The sequence below is a fragment of the Apteryx mantelli genome, chromosome 13 (assembly GCF_036417845.1).
Source record: "Apteryx mantelli isolate bAptMan1 chromosome 13, bAptMan1.hap1, whole genome shotgun sequence".
NCBI lineage: Eukaryota > Metazoa > Chordata > Aves > Apterygiformes > Apterygidae > Apteryx > Apteryx mantelli.
Window position 1 is genome coordinate 21838123 of NC_089990.1, and position 23635 is coordinate 21861757.

General features: G+C 44.0%; 1 protein-coding gene across 3 annotated transcripts in view; it reads left to right on the forward strand.

Moving 5' to 3' along the window:
• Nucleotides 1-23635, forward strand: part of PAK3 (p21 (RAC1) activated kinase 3) — a 150074-nt gene that overhangs the window by 95606 nt on the left and 30833 nt on the right. For 2 of the 3 annotated variants that reach the window (XM_067304318.1, XM_067304316.1), the window contains exons 2-4: nt 9563-9759; nt 18063-18163; nt 22919-23072. In XM_067304318.1, the coding sequence (XP_067160419.1) occupies nt 9585-9759; nt 18063-18163; nt 22919-23072 (430 nt within the window). In that variant the 5' untranslated portion in view covers nt 9563-9584. Of the gene's footprint in view, nt 1-7346; nt 7376-9562; nt 9760-18062; nt 18164-22918; nt 23073-23635 lie in introns of those variants that run through there. The other variant, XM_013955107.2, reaches the window with a different exon arrangement.

Genomic DNA, 23635 nt, shown 5'->3' on the forward strand with positions numbered 1-23635 from the left:
ATGTAGATGTCTCTGAGTAGGTTTTTGTGGTTTACTTTGACTTCTTCAAGAGAACAAAAGTGAATTGGAGACATGAACTCTGAAGTAGGTATAATACAGTCCATATGGAGAATTATTTTGGTCTATCTAAAATGGTTTGACCTCACGCTCCTTTTCACACAAAAGCGTTCACATGTAAACAAGAGCAAGAGATACGATCCCATGGAATGTGGGATATTTGAAGGCCACAGTTGATTTTAAGACATCCTTTTCTACTGTGTAGAGCCTCTCAGCTGTGTAAGTAAAAAGGAAAAGGGGTAGAGTGGTAAGAAAGATTTTTAGCTTTTTTTCCTCTCACATGGGAATGCTTTTTCTGGGTATTTTTTCATTATATCTCATCAGTCAGAGGGAACTATTAACAGTTGTATGAAAAAAGGCTGTAGCTCCATGGAGAAGTGCTGGGATGTTTCACCCCATTTTGGTGATTTCACCTCTTCCTCTTTCAGTTTCTTCTAGAGTGTCCATCGCTCTGCTAGTCTAAGCATGTACCAGATGCAGTGGTTCAGAGCACAGCTTTTTTGTTTCAAACTGTGATTCACAATGTGACAAAAATGTCCTTATAGCTGTTTGGGATTGGGCGCAAGTGGGTGGAGATGGTTGGTGGTTCTTCCAAGGCAGCCAGGAGGATGGAAGCTCTCCACTTGTTCTCTCTGGGTGGCAGAAGTGCCCTAGTGACCCAGTTAATTTGCCGTTTTCTCCATCATCAGCCTGTAACCCACTATCCTTCCCCTTGTCATATGAAGTTAGGTCACTTTTCTGATCTAAAGTGGTCACCTAGAAGTGTGTTTCTTAATACTTTAAGATCAAATACACCATCAACCTTTTTTGAAAATAATAACCAAGAGGCTGCTTGGCCTAGTGTTGCCACAGCGGCTTTTTTGATAACTGAGCTTTGAGCATTCACTTATTTTCCTTATTGCCCCTTTCTCTGTGTTATTGATTTGTTTCCATTACGCGGCAGTGTGTGCATTAGGTGGTTTTGCAGTCATTTCACAGACCGTCTTCTGTTACTGTGATGCTTGTGATGCTGCAAGGTGCTTGCTATGCATAACCCATTGGAATATGCTTCCCTGCCTTGCTGTGCTGTTATGAGGTTTAATTAATGAATACCTGGACAAAGTTTCAATGTGGAAAGCTGTTTTTCCCCCTCACAGCCTCTATATGCACCCTTCTTCCCCTCCCAGGTCATACAACTATCCCAAAGCTCAAAGTGGTTTAGTGAGTGGCCAGGATCCTGGTGTGAGCGCGGTTTGAATGGATTGCTTTTGTTTTGATGGGATTAAAAAACACCCACAAGGAAAATATGTTGGGCCGGGGTGTGCTCCAGGCCTCAGTCCAATCCCAGCGTGGTGGAGAGTGGCTCTTGCTTGATCCAGTTTTCTTTCATGGTGGCTCGCTGCTACACTCAAGCCTCAGTGTCCTTGTTGGTGTTATCTCATACATCCAAGCACTGCTTAAGCAAAGCCCTTAAACGCATGTGTAGCTTTAAACATCACTGCCTTTAGTGAATCTAACGTAATCACGTGCTTTGCAGGATTGGGACCACAGCCTGAAGAGCCATGCCTCAGGGTAGGGAGGGGAAGCCATAGGGGCTCTGATGGACCCTGCGCAAGTCCCAATACTTTTTGCACCTGGAAAAGTGAACGTTTGCCAGGAGCCGCGAAGCTTTTGTAGCAGGAACAGGTACTGGGTGTTTGGAGTCTGTAGAAGAGCAGCAATTTTCCATCATGTGGGAAGAAGTGCTTAAAGTGGGTAAAACGGGGAGACGTTGTGAGATGAAAATGTCAGGAGCATTTTGCAAAGTGTTGCCTGTTGTTGCACTGGCAGTTGGAAAGCAGTGTAGTTAGACAGGTAGACCAAGGGTTTGAAGAGGAGAGGCCTTGTTTGCAGGTTACTTTTTTTAGTTTTGACGAGCTCTAATGCCTCGGTCCATTCCTGGCTTGAACAACTCACTTGGTGACTTTTTGGATCCAGACAAAGAGGATAATGATTTAAATCTGAAGAACTATCTAGTTGAATAAAACTATTAAATTCACTGTTACTGCATTCACATTTCTTCTGTGCTCATTTTCTGATGATATTCCTGCAAATGTACTTACTGTCAAGAGTGAATTTTAAACCAGTATTAGTGAGTCGCTTCATAAAGCGCTTAATGCTGCAATTCATAAGAGAAACTCGATTCTCAGCCTTGTGTTTATCCAGTCTCAGAAAAGAAACAGTTACAAGTCCTTGTGACCGGGGTAGTTTAGATTGGATACAACCTGCATTCAAAATATCCTCTACATACAGTGAGCTGCTTATGAACAGTTAGTTCAGAGGCCAAAAGTTACTTGTAGAAAGTTTCTGAGGATAATTTTTGAATAAATGAATACATTGGAGGAAATCGTAAGCTGCTTACAGGGTGTTTGCAAACAGAAACAGAGTGTACGTTCATCAAAGAAATTATTCAGTTTGAATAATTTGCGCAGCTCAGAGCCTGTTTACCTGCCTGCGAGGGGGACGGGGAGGCTTAGTTGGCCGGTGCTTGTACTGTGCTTGGAGACAGTTGTACGGAAGTGAAGCTGGTTGTCATGGTTTCTAGGGCTGTAATTCCTCAGGTAGCTTGTGTGAATGTCGACTCCGCTGCCCTTTTTCTGAGTTGTAAAAGGAAGAGGCCCAGTGGTTATTTTGCAAGGCATGTGGGTGAAGGGCGTCCCTGACGGACGCCTTTGCTCTCCGAAGCCCGGAAGCAGCTGGAGCACGGATGGCCCCGGCGCTGTCCTGCTCGCCTTCGGACTGGAGCATAGCTACCACAGAGGGGTAGATTCACAGGTGAATGCAACTCTCTTGGCCTTGACAGAGTTGCGTCTGCTTTGGCTGATGCTGAATGTAGCCCTTTTTATCAAAAGGCGTTAGTATAATATTTTAACTTAACCAAGTTTTGTGGAGAAGCCACCAAACGTCTCTTGTAAGTAGTGAAACCATGACTGTGTCTATTCTGTGTAACTAACCAACTGTACTTCCCAATGAATTGTAAGAAAACTGCAAATACACATGCAGATGCAGAAAAACAGATGCAATCCTTCCGCACCTGGCCTCGAAAGTACTGTATAAATATCTTCAAATAGAGCTTAACAAACAGAGTATCTCAATACTCAACATCGAGAAAGGATCCTTCTCAGTTACAGCACCATTGATTTCTGGGAGATGGACAAGTCTCCCTGGGAGCAGAATTTGGCCCATATAACTGAGTAATAAAATATCTTTTGGAGGAAGTATATTTATAAACAAAGAGCTCTGTGAAAAAAGAGCATTGCATCTTCAAGTTACGCTTGCAAAGCGGCTGCCTGAAAATTGGCATGGCTCCTTCCAATCAAGGGATCTTAGAAACAGTTTTGCTGCATCACAAGCTGCAATAGTATCTCTGAGGCTTTGAAAATGAACACCAGTGTCTCTGAAAACAGGATGCTCTTTGTGAGTTTTAATTGGAACCAGTCATGTCTGAATGCTGTAGTCTTTGAAATAACGTGACTAACCTAAGAAAGCTATTCAAGATCTATCTCCAAACAGTATTCCCCAGATACACACAGGTGAAGAGCTGACAGGGATAAAGGCCCTGCATGAGATTCTGCTCTGAACTTGAATTGAACCAATTTTTTGCATGTGTGTTGTTTTGAAGACATTTGGGTGCTTTATATATCTTTCTTCCTTTCCTTTCCCTAGCTTGGCAAGAACTAGGTGCAAAAATATTATAAAGCAGGCTTTTGCAAAGGGGGAATTGAGTCATGGAGAAGCTGAATGCCATGTATTTAAAGTCAATGTTTGTCTTTACACTTAGGAAATTGATGATTGGAAGATGTGAGGGAAAGGGAAGAGACATTAGATTTTTATTTCTATTTCTATTTTATATATTTTATTTTCTATTTATAGGGGCATGCGTTCCATAACCTGGGATAGCTGTGTAGAGGCAACTGACCTGGCTGAGAAGTTACTTTTGGCTTTTGCAACTTGGCAGTGAAGCCTTGGCTGGTATACTTGAACACACTTTTGTTGCTCTGTTTTAAGTACAGCAGTCTCTTTCCTTAAATAATCCCTAAGAGCCAATGCATGTTGAAAGGAGCTTTCTCTGGGAGTAGGTATCGGGTATCTGTCCTTTTTGTTGCACACATGTTAAAGTCTTATCAGTTTACTTAAAAAGAGCTACCAGTGCAGCCTGGCCCTCACTAATGGGATCCTGCAGGACTGAGGTGAGAAAATCCTGTTGATGGTACACTCCATCCTTGTGGTGAGCACAGCCTGGCCTCTTCTAAAAGCTGTCGCTGATGACAGCCTCGGTGGCTCCCACAGCTCTGGCGGGGTATGGTTTTCGGGGTGTTGCTGATAGCTGTATTGTAGCAGTGCTCGGGAGTGGGGTGCAGTGTATTTCACGCTTCAGTAGCGCGAGGTTTTCCCGGTTCTGGCCTCTGCTGCAGAGTTGTGTTCTGCAATCTCAGGTCTCATTTTTTTAAATTTACTCTCTAGTCCTCAGGGCTGCGGAAAGATTCTAAAAAATATGACATGAGTGTAAAGCAATACCATGCTGTCTCCCCAAGATTGCAAAACTCATGGAATATTAGCTCTGAGTTCCTGGAACCGGCTCCCTTCTCTTCCGGCAGAGGCCTATGGACTTTGCAATCCTTTGGCCACGGGATATGCTACTTTCCTCAAACTCAGCATCACTCTCCTAGGATTTGCGATGATGATGCAGGTGGGAGTTGAGGGGTTTTTTTCCTTTGTCTTGTTGAGGAACTTGCTTCCAGTGGCCTCCTCAGAAGAAGGCCTTCAGTGGGTTATGTGCTTCTTGCAGTATCACACAGAAGACTAGCCGGCATGGAGGCAGAAGCTTGGGAGTTTGCCTTGCACATGGGAGTGGAGGTTTGTGACTATTTCTGTCCAGGAAAGAATGCAGCCACCAGCACCTCGCTCGCTGAGTTGGGTCACTGGACAGGAGTGAGGCCACCTGGGAGCCCCCCACGAGGCATAGCAAAAACCCATGAAACCAATGCGTATTTTGAGTGGAGAGACTTGTGTATATGCAAGTTGAGGGTGTATGGAGGGGGTGAGGAATGTTTAATGAGGGGTGTTTAATAAGGAAGGGATGTTTAATGAGGAAGTAGGTATCATTTCCAGGTGTGGAAAAAGGATGCAAGTCCCTTCTTATAATCAAGGGGCTGAATGCACCATTTTGGTACAAGTTTCCTAGGAATACTTGGTCGCATGCTTGCTTATTTGTCAGATGATAAGAGCAATTTGTTTTGAAAGGTAAAGTCCAAAGAATGAAAATCTGAGTAAAATTCACATTTACAGGAAATGAAGGTATTCAGCTTTTGACCTTCTAATCTTGTCAGCATCTCTTAAAAAAAAAAAAAAAAAAAAAAAAAAAAAAAGAGAGAGAGAGGGGGGGGGAAAAAAACACCCAGAATTTGACTGAAGATGTGGATATGGCAGAATCACTTCCAATAAACAGGAGGACGTTTGGGATGGAGGCACTTGGTGCAGAATAAGAACTGCAGGATAAGGACTCATTATTGTCACAGGAAAGAGTGGCCCCAGGGCAGAATTTAACATGGGTTATCGTGCTGTTGACACTTCTCTGCAATATAAATGTAAAGTGTTTGTGAGCTGAATATATCTCATTGGCCCTCCATTATTTGCAGGTTTTGTCCAAGTTAAAGTTGGAGGGAATCAGTGCAAAAATGCTAAAGTCTGAAGTTATATGTGACAGTGAATGTTCTTTTGTCATTATGCAGTGGTATGTAGAAATGCTCAAAATTAGAGTGAATAGGAGTGCAGATGGACTCTGAGCAGGAAAACCATAAATTGCAAGTCTCTCAGCATGTATTGCCTTGCGGTTTGCTTTAGTTTTCCTTTAGACCAGTTTTAGGAAGTTAACATCAACCGTTAAACCTTTTAAGCTATCTCCCCCTGCTTTTTTTTTTTTTTTTCTGGCTTAGAAGTGAATAAAAGAGCTTTGTACAGTTCTTGAAACTGAGCCTGAAACAGCCCTGAACAAAATATAGTGTTCCTTTCAAGATCTTGGAAATAATTACATCATAGGCAAATTGGGCCAGAAACCGTTAATAGTATTCTTTGTGGAACGAGGTGCCACGGGAGCCCACGGAGCGAGCTGGCGTTGTTCGCAGATCGCTACGGCGGGAGACGGGGGCGTCCCGGCGCAGGGGCAGCCGCCAGCCCGTGCCGGCCGGCGGGCCCGCGGGACGACCCGCCGAAGACGGGCCTGCCGCGATCGCCCTCGCGCCGGCGGCCTCGGGAGCGCAGGCTGCCGCGGGCGCTGAGGGAGCTGTTCCTCGGTGGCTTAAGGAGAAAGTAAAAGCCCCCGTGGCCCGAAGCTGCTGGGCGGTGGGAGCCGCTTCGTGCCGCGGGAGCCCCGCGGGGCCGCCGACCCTTGCGCCACCCGGCCCCGTCGCGCCTGCGCCTCGCACGTCTTTTCCTTAACACGTGGGATGCCCGCAGTTCACGCTGTTAACTTGCGGTGTTTCTCATCTCTGACTCTTTTTTTTTTTTTTTTTTTCCTCATTACTGGAAAACTAGATGATCTCCAGAGGTCCCTTCCAACCTCAACCATTCTGTGATTCTGCGGAAAACCTCCTCCATATGATGCTAGAAATCACAAAGATTATTAATGTTAACTGTTTGACCCAAATCCCCAAAAAGCCTTTAGTTCTCCGGGTAAGTAGGGTGGCCTAGACTCGCAAGCTACCTCGGCGCTCAGCCTGGGCACGGCGCTGGCTGTTCCCTTAGGATAAAGCGCCTTACTGCCTGCGCGTGCCCCCGTAGGCGGGCGGCCCCGCGCGAGGGCCGGGCTGGCTCGGCTCGGCTCGGCTCGGCTCGGCTCTGCCCCAGGCTGTGCCGCGTCGGCAGGGCCCTCTGGCGGCACCGGGCAGGCGCCTGCCCAAATGCCGCCTTCCAAATGAACAAAAGCAGCTTTCTGCCCGCCAGCTGCCCCGGTACCCGGCGGGGCGAGCGAAGAGAGCGTGAGCTTTTGCACGCCGCCGGGCCTGGAGGCAGAGCTCTGCGGCGCCCGGCCGGAGCTGCCTGCAGGCTGCTTCCAGCTGCGGCCGGGTGCAGGGGAGCAGCCCTGCAGCGCAGGAGCGTCTGGTGGTTCGCGTAGGGCTGCAGACCGTGAGTAGACACCCTCTTTGGCTGGGGGACACTCTCTTGACCTGCCAGTGCAGCAATCGCGTCAACTCTTTCTAATATGCTGTGGCAGGAGCTGCTGGTGAGCTCCCATCAGTCATTTAACACAAGCCAGCTGAAGCCGGGGAGGAGTGCTTGTGCCCCTGTTCCCCTGGTGGAGGTGAGCAGCTGCAGGGCCGGTAACTTCTTTAGGTTTGGGTCTGTGCATCAGGAGCTCCAGGAGCCCAGCTTCATGCTGCAGGTAGTCGGGAGAGGGCTGGGGCCGGCCATTGCCAGGGTTTTCATTTCTGCATGACCCTGGAGCGGGTCCCCGCAGAGCTCCTGGGTGTGCCGTGCCGTTAGGGTTTGCGCGGGGAATCTGTGTTCCTCTCGGGTGTTTGGGAGCCCTCCGAGCGTGGCTGAGGGCTGGTGGTGGTCCCAGTGACCAAAAAGCCCTTTCTGGTGCTGCTGGAAGGGCTCCCACCTCGTTGTGCTGGGAAGGTGGGCCAGGCTGGGGCTGCTCCTTGGGGCCAGGTCTGGGGATCGAGAGGAGCCCAGCTTGGCAGACCTGGGCGCCAGTGCGAGATAGAGCTGTGATGGTGTATTTCAAATAGTGTTCTTATCACGAGGCAGATGCTTTGAATCTCAAACCTGTCATTTGGGGACCTCAGATTAATTTAAAAACGTAAATACAGTAATAAAAAGAGGAAACAGTCGTTTTCTGTGTGGTAATTTTAAAACAATGACAAAGGCTAAAATGCCCATGTCTTCATGAAAAATTTAGTCTAGAGCGAACATTCTGAATTTTTCAATGGGTCACTTAGTTTCTACAGAATCACAGATTCTACATGGAAGGTATTCTCAAGTAAGACAATGTGGATTTGATTATCCCCGAATAACATATCAGCTGGAAATCCTGGCAAAATTTCAGCTATATCAAAGTAAATGCAATCGTTGGAAGCTTTAACCTCAGCCAGCAAACATACGCATGGCAGCTTTACCTAACCTAAGTGAGTGCAGCAGTGCTCTTATTAGCTGAGCTTCAGGGCCTTATTGTATAAGTGACAGTCACCAGTTTTGGCTCATACTTCTGAAGGAAATCACGACTTTCACAGCTAAAAAACAAGTTGCTTCATTGTAAATTTAAGAGAATAGCTGATGGCTGTAATAACTTGTGTTATCTGTGAATCAGCACAAGGAGGGATCCGTAACACGCGCATAGTGGTCTGCATATGCCTTCCATAAATGGAGCTGCATTCATTGCAGAGGGGTGGGAAGGAAAGGTGCTTGTAGAATTGTAACCTTTAAAAATATGTAATATAGCCCACATCACATCTGATCTGTTTGAAATCATACTCTATTTTCAGGTCTTAAATCAGTCGGAGTTCATTTTCCCAAGCATTGCTTGTTTGTTATACCAGCTGGATAATCCAGACTTGAATTTTAATATTTAAGATACACTAGAGAGGTTGGGAGTTTCAAAAGGCTTACCCCACTTACTCAGGCAAGTTGTATAACAATTCTAGGTATTTTTTTTTTCCTTAGATCGATACTGCTGTTCTCATCACTGGAAGAATATTATGAGAACAACTCGTAATTCTCACTACTGCTATAGGAAGGCCAACAAAAGACTATTCACGTCCATCCCTTGGTAATGTACCATACTCAGGACTTTTCAGTGCCAACCTGTTATTCAGAGCTGTGCCACAAACAACACGGTGGTAACAAACCTGTGTGGTAACACGGCAGAAAGACAAAGACTTAGAAATGCTTTCAGGATATGATTGTTTTCCTGATTTGGTTTTGACTGATTTTGAAGCAAACATGTTGCTCATTTTTTATGTGCAAAAAAATTTTTAATTGGTACTTCTGAATAAATTTCCTCTGGGAAGCTGGTTCCTTTTGAAGCCCCACAATCCCAGGGTAAACCCTCTGCAAGTACAAAGCCGGGAAAGGACAGAGATCCTAATCCTTGCTATATCCCAACCTGGAGTGTTTCTTACATCATAAAAATGGTACGTTAGGGTACCAGGTGGTTTTAGTAAATCGTTTAAGTTTTGCTTTGGAAGTCTGGTGTTGGTTTTAGAGAAAGATCTGGTTTATAAACAGCTACAGGAAAAAATAAGTTGCAAATATAATTTTAAAAAGCCTTCAGTGGGGATAAAAGCCCTTTATTTTAATAGTGATTCAGTGATTTTTAGGAATTATTTATAGCACCCAGCAGTACCTTATTCAAAGCAAACTCCTAATAGACAGGCCTCCTTATTCCACCAGGAGGCTTTTCTTGCCCTCTCTTTCCTCTCCCTGCCAGGACACCAGCCTTGGTGGCTTCAGTTGACAGGCGTGCTTTCTGTTCTGCTTTTTGCAGGAGGCTGTGAGGGCTGCTGAAGATGTCCGATAGTCTGGATATTGAAGAGAAACCTCCAGCCCCGCCGTTGAGAATGAACAGCAACAATCGCGATTCTTCAGCACTAAACCACAGTTCAAAGCCGCTCCCCATGGCCCCTGAGGAGAAGAACAAGAAAGCCAGGCTTCGCTCCATCTTCCCAGGAGGAGGGGATAAAAGTAACGTATCAGCAGTGCAAATGGGCTATATCCTTGTCGTGTTTTCTGTCGGTTGTTGGTTGCTGTGTTTACTTTCTGCCTATGTTTTCTTTCTATTTCAGTTGCTGAACATGGTAATTAAAGTCCTTCCAAAGCCTTCTGTTCCAATTACTCTACTGTCATATTTTAAAAGAAGAGGAGGTGTTTAGCCAGTTACTTTCTTGTATTTGAGAATATTTGAGAAGGCAGTAAGACATGCACGCGCTTTGTGTGACTTGCATTTTTAGAATACCTTTATAGTTAAGAAGGGGAATCCTTTTCTTTGGATTTTGCTTTGCATTTGCAGTGAAACCAGAGAGATGCGATTGCATACTTTTGGAATTGCAGTTGCAGAACTGAGAAAGCAACATGCCTGGCCTTTTTTTAATGCATTTGCATCCCCAGATTGGGAGCAAGGCTCTTCTTGCTTGTTGCTTTTACAGTGGTGGTGGACACAGAATGGCTTGTTTTAAAACCTGTTGAGTGTGGTTACAGCAAAAGAGTCTTGGATTTTTAAACATGCAGGAAACGGCATTTCAGTTGCATTCTTTGAAATGCATTTGCAGAAAGGAGTGTGTCTTAATTGGGACATTTGCAGAATTAAGGGAACTGTAGTCGTCTTTCTTTTTTAATGCCATGGGACCTAATGGGATGCATGCATGAGTGCTGAGGGGGCTGGCCATTGTCATTGTGAGGCCACTCTTAATTGTCTTTGAAAAGTCATAGTGGTCAGGGGAGGTTGCTGAGAACTGGAAGAGAGCAAATATCACTCTTATCTTCAAGAAGGGCAAGAAAGAGAATCCAGGGAACTACAGGCTGGTCAGCCTCACCTCAATCCCTGGGAAGCTGATGGAGTAAATCTTCCTGGAAACCATATCCAAACGCATGAAGGACAAGAAGGTGATTGGGAATAGTCAGCATGGATTTGTGAAAGGGAAATCGTGCTTAACCAACCTGATAGCCTTCTACAATGAGATGACTAACTTGGTGGATAAGGGGAGAGCAGTGGATGTTGTTTATCTCGACTTTAGTAAGGTGTTTGCCACTGTTTCCCATAACATCCTCATAGACCAACTGTTGAAGTACAGGCTAGATAAGTAGACAGCAAGGTGGATTGAAAACTGGCTGAACTGCCGGGCTCAAAGGGTTGTGATCAGTAGCATGATGTCCAGCTGGAGGCCAGTCACTCACTAATGGAGCACCTCAGGCATTGATACCGGGTTCAGTACTGTTCAGTGTCTTCATTAATGACCTAGATGATGGGATGGAGTGTACCCTCAGCAGGTTTGCAAATGATACCAAAAAAAAAAACCTGGGAGGAGTGGCTGATGAATCAGATGGTTATGCCACCATTAACAGGGACCTTGACAGGCTGGAGAAACGGACTAACAGGAACGTCATGAAGTTCAACAAAGGGAAATGCGAAGTCTTGCAGCTGGGGAGGAATAACCCCATGCGCGAGGACGGGCTGGGGGCCAACTGGCTGGAAAGCAGCTTTTCAGAAAAAGACACGGGGATCCTGCTGGACAACAAGTTGACCTCGAGCCAGCAATGTGCAAAGGAGGCCAGCAGCATCCTGGGCTGCGTTAAGCAGAGCACTGCCACCAGGTCAAGGGAGATGATCCTTCCCCTCTGCTCAGCCCTGGTGAGACACATCTGGAGTGTTGTGTCTACTTCTGGGCTCCCCAGTACAAGAGAGACATGGAGCTACTGGAACAAGTCTGGCAAAGGGCCACTAAGATGATTAAGGGATTGGAACATCTGTCATGCAAGGAGAGACTGAGAGAATTGGAATTGTTTAGCCTGGAGAAGAGAAGGCTCACTGGGAATCTTTCTAACGTGTAAAGATATCTCATGGGAGGGTGTAAAGAAGACAGAGCCAGATTCTTCTTGTGGACAAAGGTGATGGGCACAAACTGAAAAACAAATTCTGTTTAAGCATAAGAAAATCCTTTTTTACTTCAAGGGTGATAAAGTGCTGGAATAGGCTGCTCAGAGAGGTTGTGGAGCCTCCACCCTTGGAGATACTCAAAATCTGACTGGACACGGTGCTTTGCAACCTGCTCTAGCTGATCCTGCTTTCAGCAGGGGGTTGACTAGATGATCTCCAAATGTTCCTGCCAACCTCAACAATTCTGTGATTCTGTGGCAGTTAGCACCAGAAGCTGTGTTGTCTTATTGGAACTGTAATCACATCTGCAAATGAAGGCAGAGGTGAATCTTGCATTACGGCAGAGCAGGAAATAGGGTATATTTGTGTGAGATGACTGTGTCAGAGGAATTTTTCTGTCAGGACTGGAAGAAAACAAGTATCCTTGTACTTGTGCCAGAGTTCCCTGACATGTTTAGCACTGAATTACTGAAAGGTAAAGAGAAATGACTTTCCTTGGAGTCTTGCAAAATAATCATAACAATTCTTCCTTCTCTGGAGGAGCTGTTATTTGGAAAACCTTATTAAGCCTCATGACGCATGTTAGAAAAGAGCAGAGATGCTTGGGGTAACACTGGGTTGACTGGGGAGCAGATAAGGAAACACTGCCTGTTGTGGAGGGCACACAGGCACTCGGGGGTAATTGCTGGGTCTCAGGAAAGATGTGAATCAAGTGATGACTGGGCTGAGGGATGGTAAGAGGAGCATGTGACGGGCTCTGAGGGTGTCCTGGTGAGGGCAGGTACAGCACTGGGAAGGGTTTTGCCTGTACTGCCTGATGCTTTTTCCCCCCTGGAGCTCACGTCCCTGCTACTGTGGTCCAAGGGCTTTTCCACCCAGCCTCTTGTCTCTGAGGAAAGGACAGTGGTCTTGGTCTTGTGAAGAGGCAGCAATGAAGTGGGAAGAACACAGGATTAAAATGTTTTAAACATTAAAGTGATCTTGTAGGGAGAAGCTAGAGAAGCAGGGCTGGGAGAGGGGGAGGAGGAGCAGGAGACACTAGGATGTAGGAAACAAAGAAGGAGAGATCAGCAGGAAGAAGGGAAATGAAACTGTAGCACACAGGGAAAATCCTGATCCCCATCCTCTCTTGTACTGAAGACAGTATCTATCCTGCTGCTGCCTTCTGTGTGCATCAGTGCCCCTCCAAGGAGGGGTCGGGAACGTGGCCCATCCCTCCGAGCTGTGGCCCACCCTGTGCTGCTCGGCCGGCTGGGTGAGGAATCTCTTTTGTAGGGCATGTGGTGATGTTAGAGGGCATTTGGCACTCAGAACTCCTCACCAGCAGCAGAAGGCACAGTTTCAGTCCCAGTCCTCTTCTCAGCCGGCAGCAGTCACGATAGCTTCTCTCATGGAAAGGCTGTGACTGGATGGGCCCATCCCTCAGGCAGATCTCGCTGGTTGACTCTGTGGAGTGCTTCCCCGAATGTTCCCTTCTGGGAACAAAATTAATTTTCAATTGGTTCTTTTTAAAGGCCAAAATTAAAATCTCTCCCAGCTCGTTTAATTCCTAGAATGACTGGGTCACTTCTTCCTCTGACTGACAGCAAAATTGTATTATCTGTCTCTCTAGGGAACGTTTCTGAAGCAGGAGGTGCTGTATGAAACGCGCGTGCAGAAACAGGGAGATCCAGAAACAACCCCTCCTGGAAATGATCAGTGACATTAAAGATAGATGTAATTTAACTATCAGTCAGAGCAATCTTAGGAAACATAGAAGTATCATGATTTTAAATGTGACTGTGAGGGAAAGTAAGCTAAGATTTATAGCTTAATTTTGGTGGGTGAAATAATAAATGGAGGAAATTTAACTTGGCTGGCTGAGCCCCTTGAGGTGGATTCATCTCATGGCTGGCATGTAGGTCAGGGTATCAGCTGGCTTGTGCATGCTTCACAGACTCAGTGACACGTTTTTGAGAGTCCTGCTTATAAAAACAAAAGATGATTAATATGGCTGCTCTCATCTAGTGCAATGCTTTGCAGCGTCATAGATTTATTTTAGTAGTCCAGTGCTGGAGCCAGTAAACAGATTGTGAAGAAAACACCATGACAGGGTGTTTCTGCCCAAAACTGCAGCAACATGATTCTTTCATTTATTCACCAGCTGCAAGGTGCGCAAGGATGGATGTGCTCTCTCAAAAGCAGGATGTATGCTGGGACAGCTGCTCTCAGGGACCAGGACTGTTTTGCAGCACTCCCCTATCCGAGCGCAGTTTCTTGGTTTTCAGTTAGGGTTGGAGTACTTCTGTGTTTAAGACCCTACTTTGGTAGGCTACTCATGACTGCGTAGGGTCCCTCTGTGCCTCTATAGTCCAAACAAGCCACTTCAAGTGTTGGTGTCCTCTTTCCCATAGTACCTGGTCTCCTCCTATTCCTTGGTACAGGAGCCAAGACAGAGGTCCTGAAATGCTTGTTCAGTGTCTCACGGGAAATCTCTGCAGAACAAGGGATTGAACCGGTTCTCCCATAGTCCATGCTGTAGCTGCAAAATTGGCCATCCTTCATCTGAGGTGATGATGGTAATGCTAGCCACAGTGGAGCTCGTGGCATTAGCATTTCTTTTAAGGAGAGCACTGTTACCTCACGAGAATTGAGAGCAGGAAGAAACGGCTTGAATTCTTCCAGTTGTTTGGATACAGCTTTGTTCTTCTTTCATTGAACCGCCTGTAATTACTGTGCTGTAAAATAAATTAATATTGTGTGTGAACTGGTGACTCCTCAGAGGTGCTGTAGAACATTCAACTTAAAGAAGTGAGGGGGAGCAGGCCCCTACGGGTCAGACGCTCTTTTCAGCTGAAGAACTACATCCATATTAAGGTTATTGGGTTAATAATATCACACCCAATGAAATTGCTTTAGATTTAGCTGTAGATAGGAGCAGGGTTTGACCATTAGTCATCTGATTGCCTCGTGTACATAAAACCAAGAAAAGAGGGGTGGAGAAAATCCTGAGGGGTTAAGGAATATGGAGGAGAAAGAAAAGAACTGGATGCTGGGGCAGAGCAGGAGGGACAGAGCAGGAAGGACAGGAGGAGAAGTGGATGAGTGCTAGCAGGGGATGTGAGGGGACAGAGGAACAAGTGGGATGAGTTGAGAGGAGGAGAGCAAGCAGGAGGACACAAGCAGGAGATCAAACCATTCCTTCTTCTTGGGGGGGGGGGGGAGTAAAAAAGTTGCCGCTTGGCTGAGTCACACTTTTCTGCCGAACAACTGCTCTTCTAGCATAATCAGAATAATGATGATGATGATGCAGTCGAGAAGAGAGAACGCACTTTCCTTGTTCTCTTTCAATCTGTAATAGTTGTTGCTGAGGTGGTTGTGGGTGGGCCCCATGGCTAACTTGTGTGGCAGGGAGTGTAGTGCCTGGTTGTAAGGAGCCTTTTATAAAAAAATCAAATAGAAATGTCCTGTATAAAACCATTAGATCCAGTCATTCATTGCTTCAGAGTCAAACCTTCACATTGCTTTGCCAGTTTATGTAAAACAGAAGTAATTTGGGTTGCAGGGCATAGACAGAAGTGTCAAAGTGTTCAGACGGAGGGGTGTTACAAAGAGGTGTTTAATTTCATATTTGATTTACGTTTTATCAGTGTGTTTTGAACTGTAGGTGTTACATACGCAGGCTGGTGGCAGAGATCCATGAAACAGAAGAGCCAAATCCTGAGGAATGAGCTAGAACGCTTGTCCTCCAGCAGGAATGGCCTGGAAAGGACAAGTGCCATTTTTGATGGAACATTTTATGTAACACCTTATTTCGCTTATAGATTTAACTGTTGCTTTAAACTGCATTTGATGACCCTTTAAATCTAATTTTCACTGCATTCACTCACAAATGACAAGGTAGGAGAAGCCAGTTTTGTTATCTACAATAAAAAGTTATATCTGCTGAAAGAAAATGGCATCTTGTTACTGGCAGCATCTATCCTGAAAATTAAAGCAACACCAGCACCTTAGAGGAAAAAGCCTTTGCATTCATATTTGTCATATTGCTACTGTCTCAATCAAATGCCCAATGAAAATAATTCATCAGTTAACATTGTGTAGGGGGTTGGAGTACGGACAAAAGGTGACAGTTAATTATGTAATGAGGATAAATGCAACAATGCAGAGAGAGGATTAGAAATGTCCAAAATACTCTGGACTTTAATTATGAAGGGCAGAGCATCTTGCAACTAAGGGAGGCTGCAAGGTAGAAGAAGAAAAATGCGCGGAGCGACTTTCCTCTAATACAATATAAAGCACTACTTACGATGACTTGCCTCATGGAGCTGCCGTCTGTGAAGAAAGACCCAGGCTGTGAGGGGTGCGGTACATACAGTAAGCTCTGCCTTTGCATGAGACCCCTAGGTAAACTCATGAAGTTGGCAAACATAACACTAAGACACCTAATGAAAATGTTAATTATTAATTAAGTCCGTGAGCATAGTGCTGTATGTAAGAAAGCTGATGTGCCAGAAAATGGATTTCACTATGCTCCTGCCAGAAAATGGATTTCACTGTGCTCCACCCTGCTTGGTATTGATAGAACAGGGAAGCTTGCATGTGAAATAAGACACACAAAAAATTGTCTCCATCCAGTCGCTTTTAATGTGCATGGCAGTTGTTAATGCTGCAGCTAGGGAATGCAGAAGGCAAAGGCAGAAACCGAGCTATTGCTCCTTGCTCTCCTGCTGATGTGTAACTATAACATGTATTCATTTTCCTATTATTATTGATAAATGGCAATACACTACACCTAGAGATCCTGATGTGGGGCCCTACTGTGGTAGGCACAGTACAAACCTCTCGTGTATCTCTGGAGCTCTCGCAACTATTAGCGTGAAGCTGTGTCACCTCAGATCTACAGAGCCAGCCTGCTCAGGACCGTGATGAGGATATGTAAATCAAATTCACATTAAACTGGTAGGAAGGGGAGCAGGGGAGAGGTGAGATCCTGAGGTGCAGAGTGCTCGGTTCAAAGACTGGCAGTGATATGATTTTGTGCATTCCTCATGAGCATTTTATGCGTGCCTGTTTCCTGAATTTGTAGTAACAACTTTCACATACTGCAAATGGGCACTTGTAATATTTGTTCTGTTCCTTTTATTAGCATGTAGTTTTTCCACTGAAATGACAAGTGCATTTGGTAGGATGGCAGATCCCCCTCTCAGCAGTTACAGATATGCCACTTTCGTGAAAGAAGATCCTACAAATAGCTTTGCACAGTGTTTTTCAACCACATGATGGTTGTTCCTGGAGCATGCTGGTTCTCCAGGGAAGCTGAATACTTGAGGTACCTGCTGATAGGATGGATATTTGAACGTGGCGTGTGTGTGTGTGTGTGTTATATGCTACATTTATCTGTGTGTTTGGAAGTAGTCCAGAGCTGACATATTGTCACCGTGTTTCAGAAAAATCTCACTGAACATGGATTCTTGGTGCATCAGGGTGAAGGCAGCAGCTATCAGCCTTGCTTCCATTCATTCTTTGTCACGTCAATAAAACTGGACTGCAGTGAGATTGGTCGATGGTGAAAAGCATGGGAGATGCGTGACCACAAGAGATGTTTCAAAAGCTGTTAGAGGAGAAACTGTGCAGCTTGACTGGCTTTCAAGTCTTTCTCCTTCAATAAGATATTCCAAACTCTGTCAATACAGACTGAGTGATTTAAAAACAAGGAATTCCTTGAGACTAATAAAGCCTGTTTTTAAGGATTTAGATCTCTTAGTTAATTGTGGGCTTAAATGAAGCTTTTCCAATCGCATTTATGGGATTTTGTTGCTGTGCAGATTCTCTGGTCCCTAATAAAGACAGAGCTGCTGGTTCAGCCTTTTGCCCAGTGAGGAGACAGAAATAGGATCTTTGTCTTCTCCCCAGCTGCCTCTTTTCATAGGGCTTGTAGGAGCCTGGTTATCTGTAAAACCGCTCCCCTCTGTCTGATGTGGCTGAGTCTGACAGCAGGTTCAAAACATATCTGGAGAAAAGAGGGCCATGCGAACAGGCACACACTTGCATGTGCTGGATGCAAAGTCAAACAGGAATTAGTAGCTGGATGTGAAAACTTGATGAAAAAAGGAATTAATAATAGAAATAATACTGGTTAGAGATGGCCTAAGAAGGCTACTTCATGAACGTAGATCCCTGGTTTTGGCAGCTGTGACACTGGAAGAAAATCAAAATCAAATGTCACCTTCCAGACCTTCTCAAAACAGGGATGATAGGCTCATCTTGTAGTAACTTGGGTCTATTTGTGAAGTAAGATTCACTTTGATTTGCTTTTTAGTTTTAAAGTACTGTTTTGACCACACACAATTGTGAAAACTTTCGAATGAAAAGCTGTGCAGAAAATAAGTGCATGTTAACATTTTGCCTCTAGCCAATAAGAAGAAAGAGAAAGAACGTCCTGAGATCTCTCTTCCTTCAGACTTTGAACATACGATTCATGTGGGGTTTGATGCCGTCACTGGAGAATTCACAGTAAGTAACCTCTGTATTGCACGCTTGCTAAAACTTCTATTTCATGATGGTAAGAAAGCCTTCTGTTGCCAGAAACTTCAGATGACAGCAGCCAGGCTGCGAAGAAGGAGACTTTTATTTGTTGGGCTTAGAATTTGGAGTGTTTTACTTCTGATTCAGGCTGCCTTTTTTTTTTTTTTTTTTTTCCTCCAAGGATTGTCAGGAGAGTGTCTGTGGAAAATGAAAACTAGGAAGAACACAGGTGTATGCTTTTATCAGTCCTATAGGCTGCTACAGGTTTTGGTTATTCGCTGTCTTTGGAAAAGCATAAAAACCCTTGCACATGTGCACAGTGTATGGTTTGCTCTAGACAATCAGCCCCAAAGTGCAAAGTGCGGCTGCTCTGCAGACAGCTCTTGGAGATGCTCAGAAAGCTGCAGCATTGGGAAAGTCCATTCATTTTAGTTCAATAGCTTTCAAAATCTCTCCATAAACTAGGTGATTTGACGCATTTCTAGCCCGTATGCAATAGTAAAGTAGCAGTCAATCACAAAATGTATGAAATGTTGGGGAAAATGAGTCTGATAGAAGCTCCTTGAAGTCTGCAGGGGACTTCAAAGCATTTTCCATCAGGCTGCTAGTTCGGTGTTGAAACTATTAATCAGTAAAGCTCAGGTGACAGGCAGCTTGCATTTGGTTGAACTGTGGAAGTGAGAGGGAACGTGGGTAACTCTCTGAACTGTCAGTACCCTGTGAGCTAAGTGGTCAGACTGTTACCACCGTACGTCAAACTGTAGAGTGTGCTGGTGTTGACTGGCTGCATAAACCAAACAGCCAGGATGGGACAAATCATCTGCCTGGACAAAGGATGGGTAGTTTCCAGAATTTGAGCCCCAAATGTGATTTTTTCTTCATTTTTACTTCGATTGCTGCTTTTTTTCCTCTCAAAAACTTTCAGAAAGCTGTAAAAACTAGAGTAGGAGTAGCAGTAGTAGTTATAATAATAAAAGCAAAAGACACTTGTTTGATGGTAGCACGTCTGCAAAGGAGACCTGAAATTGAAACATCCTTAGTAATTAGGAAATAGAATTATACTTAGAATATGTAGATTAGTTTATTAGCTTTTTAAATGATACTTACAAAATCTGCTTTTAAAAATTATTCAGTGCCAAACCCCAAGGCTTGATTAAATGGTAATTTAAAATGTCCAGATGTGCTCATCTTTGTTCAGAAACTTACCATAAATCTGCTATTTCAGAGCTTTCTAAATTTTTTCTGTACTATCCTAGTTTTTCTTCTTTCTCCTGTCAGTCTCTCTGTGTAGCCGCTTCATTGTCCAGTTTAATTTTCAGTGCTGTTCTCTTTATCTTGGTATCACCTTATATTCTGTTACTTTCTGTTTTGTTTTTTTTCTTTTTGTATTTGCATCCCTTCCTTCTTTCCATCCTTCCTCGTTTCACTGTTCTCCCCACTGCATGTTCATTTACTGTTCATCCTTTTCTGTTTTCTTTCTGCCTTTCAACCTTCTGCCTTGATTTCTGCCCTTTGCTTCAGACCCTTTTCTTCCAGCTCTACGCAAATGAGTTGGCTCACAGTTATGCTCTTTTGTACATGGGTTGGTGGTGATGGTCCCAGTTAATTTTGTGTCCCGGCTAGGTGGAAGAGAAAGGAGGGAAGCAGAGGTTAATACGTTTCAGTTCATTTTCTGCAGTTCTTCCGAGATTGCTGTTTGAATCAGTTTAAATATTACTGTTATCATCCACCATATCAAAACAGTTTCCAGCGTCAGACTTTTTTGATTTTTTTGTCAGATGCCACATGCACAGGGCCCGGCCTTTTCCAGAGTGAAAGGCTTGTTCTTGGCTGAATATATATAGCTTTACTCCTGTAGCAGCAATTTCTTTTTAATACGTTTTTCCCTTTCAAAACAGCAGACGTTAGCTGGCTGCTGTTGTACAGGTACGCTGTGTTGGGTAATCAGTGCTACAGCAGTACTTGTTCCTGAAGTGTGAAAGTGCAGCGCTGCAGAATGAGAAGGCTCCAACCAATTTAAAACAACCACAGAGATGGGTGGCCCCCCGTGCGGGTCGGTAGGACAGGGCTTGACTTGCAGGCCTTAGTGGAGCAAATGGCAGCCAGATCAATGGAATTTTTGCACTTTTAAGGACTAGCCATCAGCCCCTAAATAATCCCCAGGTGCAAGCACTGCATTACATTTGGCACGTCTGATTTGTCCCAACCTGGATACAACTCGTATGTCAGCCAGGTAGTTGTGTGGTAAGTACCTTTTGCTGAAGGGACTGCCGCTAGCCATATCACATAAAAATATTCCCGCTGTCTAGTGATCACACTGTCTGTCTCCTTCAAAAGTTTGGAAGTGCCATGGGAATGTGCAATAAATGTGCAAATATCTATTTTTAATTTCAGATAATTACAGTTGTCATGCCAGTAGTGTCTGCTTTACTGATTATGTGCAATGCATTGAACAGTTTTCTAACGCCTAACAATCATCCCCTTGGCTGTATTACCTGATTGCTATTAGTTGCATCTCAAATCAAAAGTTGGGAATACCTGCATGGGCTCCTGATATTTGGCTTTCAGGCTTGAGCGCCAAACTGTGTTGTTACTCATGAACGTATGTTATGTCTCCATTTCACTGTGCTTGGAGCAACCACACTTGCTAAGAAGTAGGGCTTAAAGTGCAAAATAAAATTGGTTGGAAACTACTGGGTGGGAGCATGCTTCTAGAGCTTTATACTGATTTATTTTGAAGAAACAGTTGCACTTTCTGAATGAAGGAAGAAGTGTGGTTTGCAGGATGTTGGAGTGGATTTTGTAAAGCATGCCTTTTTAAAACAGTTTCCTGATCCCCAATCTAGAATAAAACCTGGTCACCCATCAAACTTTTAAAGTTTACGCATTCTGATATTAGCAAGTGGGAGAAAGTTGTGCATATAGATCCAGAGAAGTTGCACATTATTAATCTAAACAAGCATCTCTTTAGAGTTGTCCTGGTTTTCAGTCTGGCACATACAGGTTATTTGGATTATAACAACGCACAACCTCCCGGTGTGAAATCTGAGCTTGGCAGCTACTTTCTCCATTGCACTTTGTTGACTCATGCACTGGCCAGTTGTGATCTTGGGACTGGAGAACCATTGGAAAAATTTGTGTAGAGCCATTCAAAACTGCTAACCTGGCTTTAAAAACTAGACAAACAAATAGCTGAAGCCCAGATCTTTCCTTTTTTTTTTCTTTTTTTTTTTAATTAAAAAGAGGAATCACGAGTAATTTTTCCAGTCACTTGCCGTTAATCCTCAGTAATGTATTTTTATGAGGGAGAGAAAAACTGGTTTAAAAAGAAAGGAGGGGGGCTGATGCTTCCAAACTTTGGAACAGTTGTGATTTTTCTGTTTTCCTAAACCTGCCTCCCTGTAGCCTGTCCACCACCTAATCTGTTTGGTGTACCTACCTCATAACTCCCATTTTAGATGGGATTTTCCCCATTTTGGCCCATTGGTTTCACCTCCTACCACCTTCTAAGTTGTCCCACATTCTGTTTTAACTTTCTTTTCTTTCTTTATTTACGTCCATTACAGCCAGATCTCTATGGCTCACAGATGTGCACAGGGAAGCTCCCAGAGGTGCGTCACAGGCCCAAAAGAAGCTTGCATCAAAGTGCTTCTTTGAGATGTCATAGCACTGCAGCAGCAGGTTGATGTGTGTGCAGTAGATTTGTTGCTTGGCTTATCCCACTTTTTTCCATTAATCTGAAACTCTGGAGGCCCATGTCACACATTGTTTTGCAGAGAACTTCTTAGGAAGAAGCCATATTAAAATGTTTATCTAGACTGGGGTGGCACCAAGGGTAAGCATAAATGCACTTCAGGTGTAGTTTTTTTTATTCCTTACGCCCTATGATTCGCTGGTAGATGTTGGCTGTGCAGTAAATGGGGAAAAATTACAGGCTCTCAAATTTAGGAAATTATACTGGATATTTAAAGCAATTTCTCATCAATATAATTTCAACACAGAGTTGCGGCTTTCAGCAATTGGATCAATTTTCAAATGCCACCCTTGCTCTTAAAATGTTTGAGAGTTCATGCAGGGCCGTGGCACTGTCAGCCTGTTTTCTGACTCCCTGGTTTCTATATATTTGGAGCAGAGAATCTAGAGAGCTGCAGGAGCTCTAAAAAGAGGCATCCTTAGCAGCAGCTGTGTTACAACTGAGTGCCACAGTTTTGAGAATTTAAATGCAGATTCTTAACCCCTCAGTGCTCCCCTGATACACTGAAAATTAGTGTATCGGGGTGGGATTTACCTTTTGATCAGACAGCAGTGATCATTTCAGCAATGTCTATTTGCATTATTGAGCATTAAAAATCCAGTGTAAAGCTCCTAAAATACACTGTGTTGTCCACAAATATAGAGTAGTCTTGTTATGTCTGCACTGAATCACCAGGAAAACAAGCTAAGCCTTAAGTCATTATTCCATGGAAGAGCAGAGTTGATTTAAAGATGAGTTTCATGCACTTTTTTTCCTGTCACAGTCATAACTTTCTTTTCTTTTTAAAGTTGGATCCTGGTTTTAGCTCTATGTTTTGATAGAGAAGAGAATGATTGCATCTACTGTATAAGCTTCTAATTTTAAATGTAAGGTGTCAATCAATATTTCTGAAAGTAATCTTACAGGTAGCATGGGATCTTGGTAAAGAACTGTACTGCTGTGACTGCTGGATAATCTAAATTAGTATTCTTTCCGCTTGACATCTACAGGGCATTCCAGAGCAGTGGGCCAGGCTACTACAGACCTCCAACATAACAAAACTAGAGCAGAAGAAGAACCCACAAGCAGTTCTAGATGTCCTCAAATTTTACGATTCCAAAGAAACGGTTAACAACCAGAAATACATGAGCTTTACTTCAGGAGGTAAGTCAACATCTCACTGTGAAAAAAGGAGTGTCAGGCCCAAAATGAGTCAAACTGAAGCTCAAGAAAGTTCAGTGATCAAGAAGCAACTTCAGAAAAATTCCACTTGGAGAGAAAGATTGCACACTATTGAAATGAGTTACGTTTCCCCTTTTGTCCCCAAAAAGTAGTTGAAAGTGTGACTTTCTTTGTCAGTTGTTTTCAGAGCTAGATAAGATACTAGATGGAACAGTCACTGCCATTTTTATTCAGAAGCCATAGGTACTGGTAGCCAAAAATAATTTTTACTTTTTTTTTTGCTTCTTCCTTGCATCCTTGTTGCTTCAGTGTTCAGACTGAGATACAAGATGTATCCGTTTTGTCCATTTTATGAGTAACTCTTGGATCCTAAAAGCAATAGATTACAGACTCTGAGGATTTTTGTGATACTTTTTGATTGAGAAGAATTTTCAAGGAATTTTGTACATGAGCTGTGGCGAAAATTAGGTTGCTATGTATAAATGCACAAATAAATACAAAACGGCTGCTGTTGTGGTGTCCTAAAAGGGATCTGGCTACAGCGG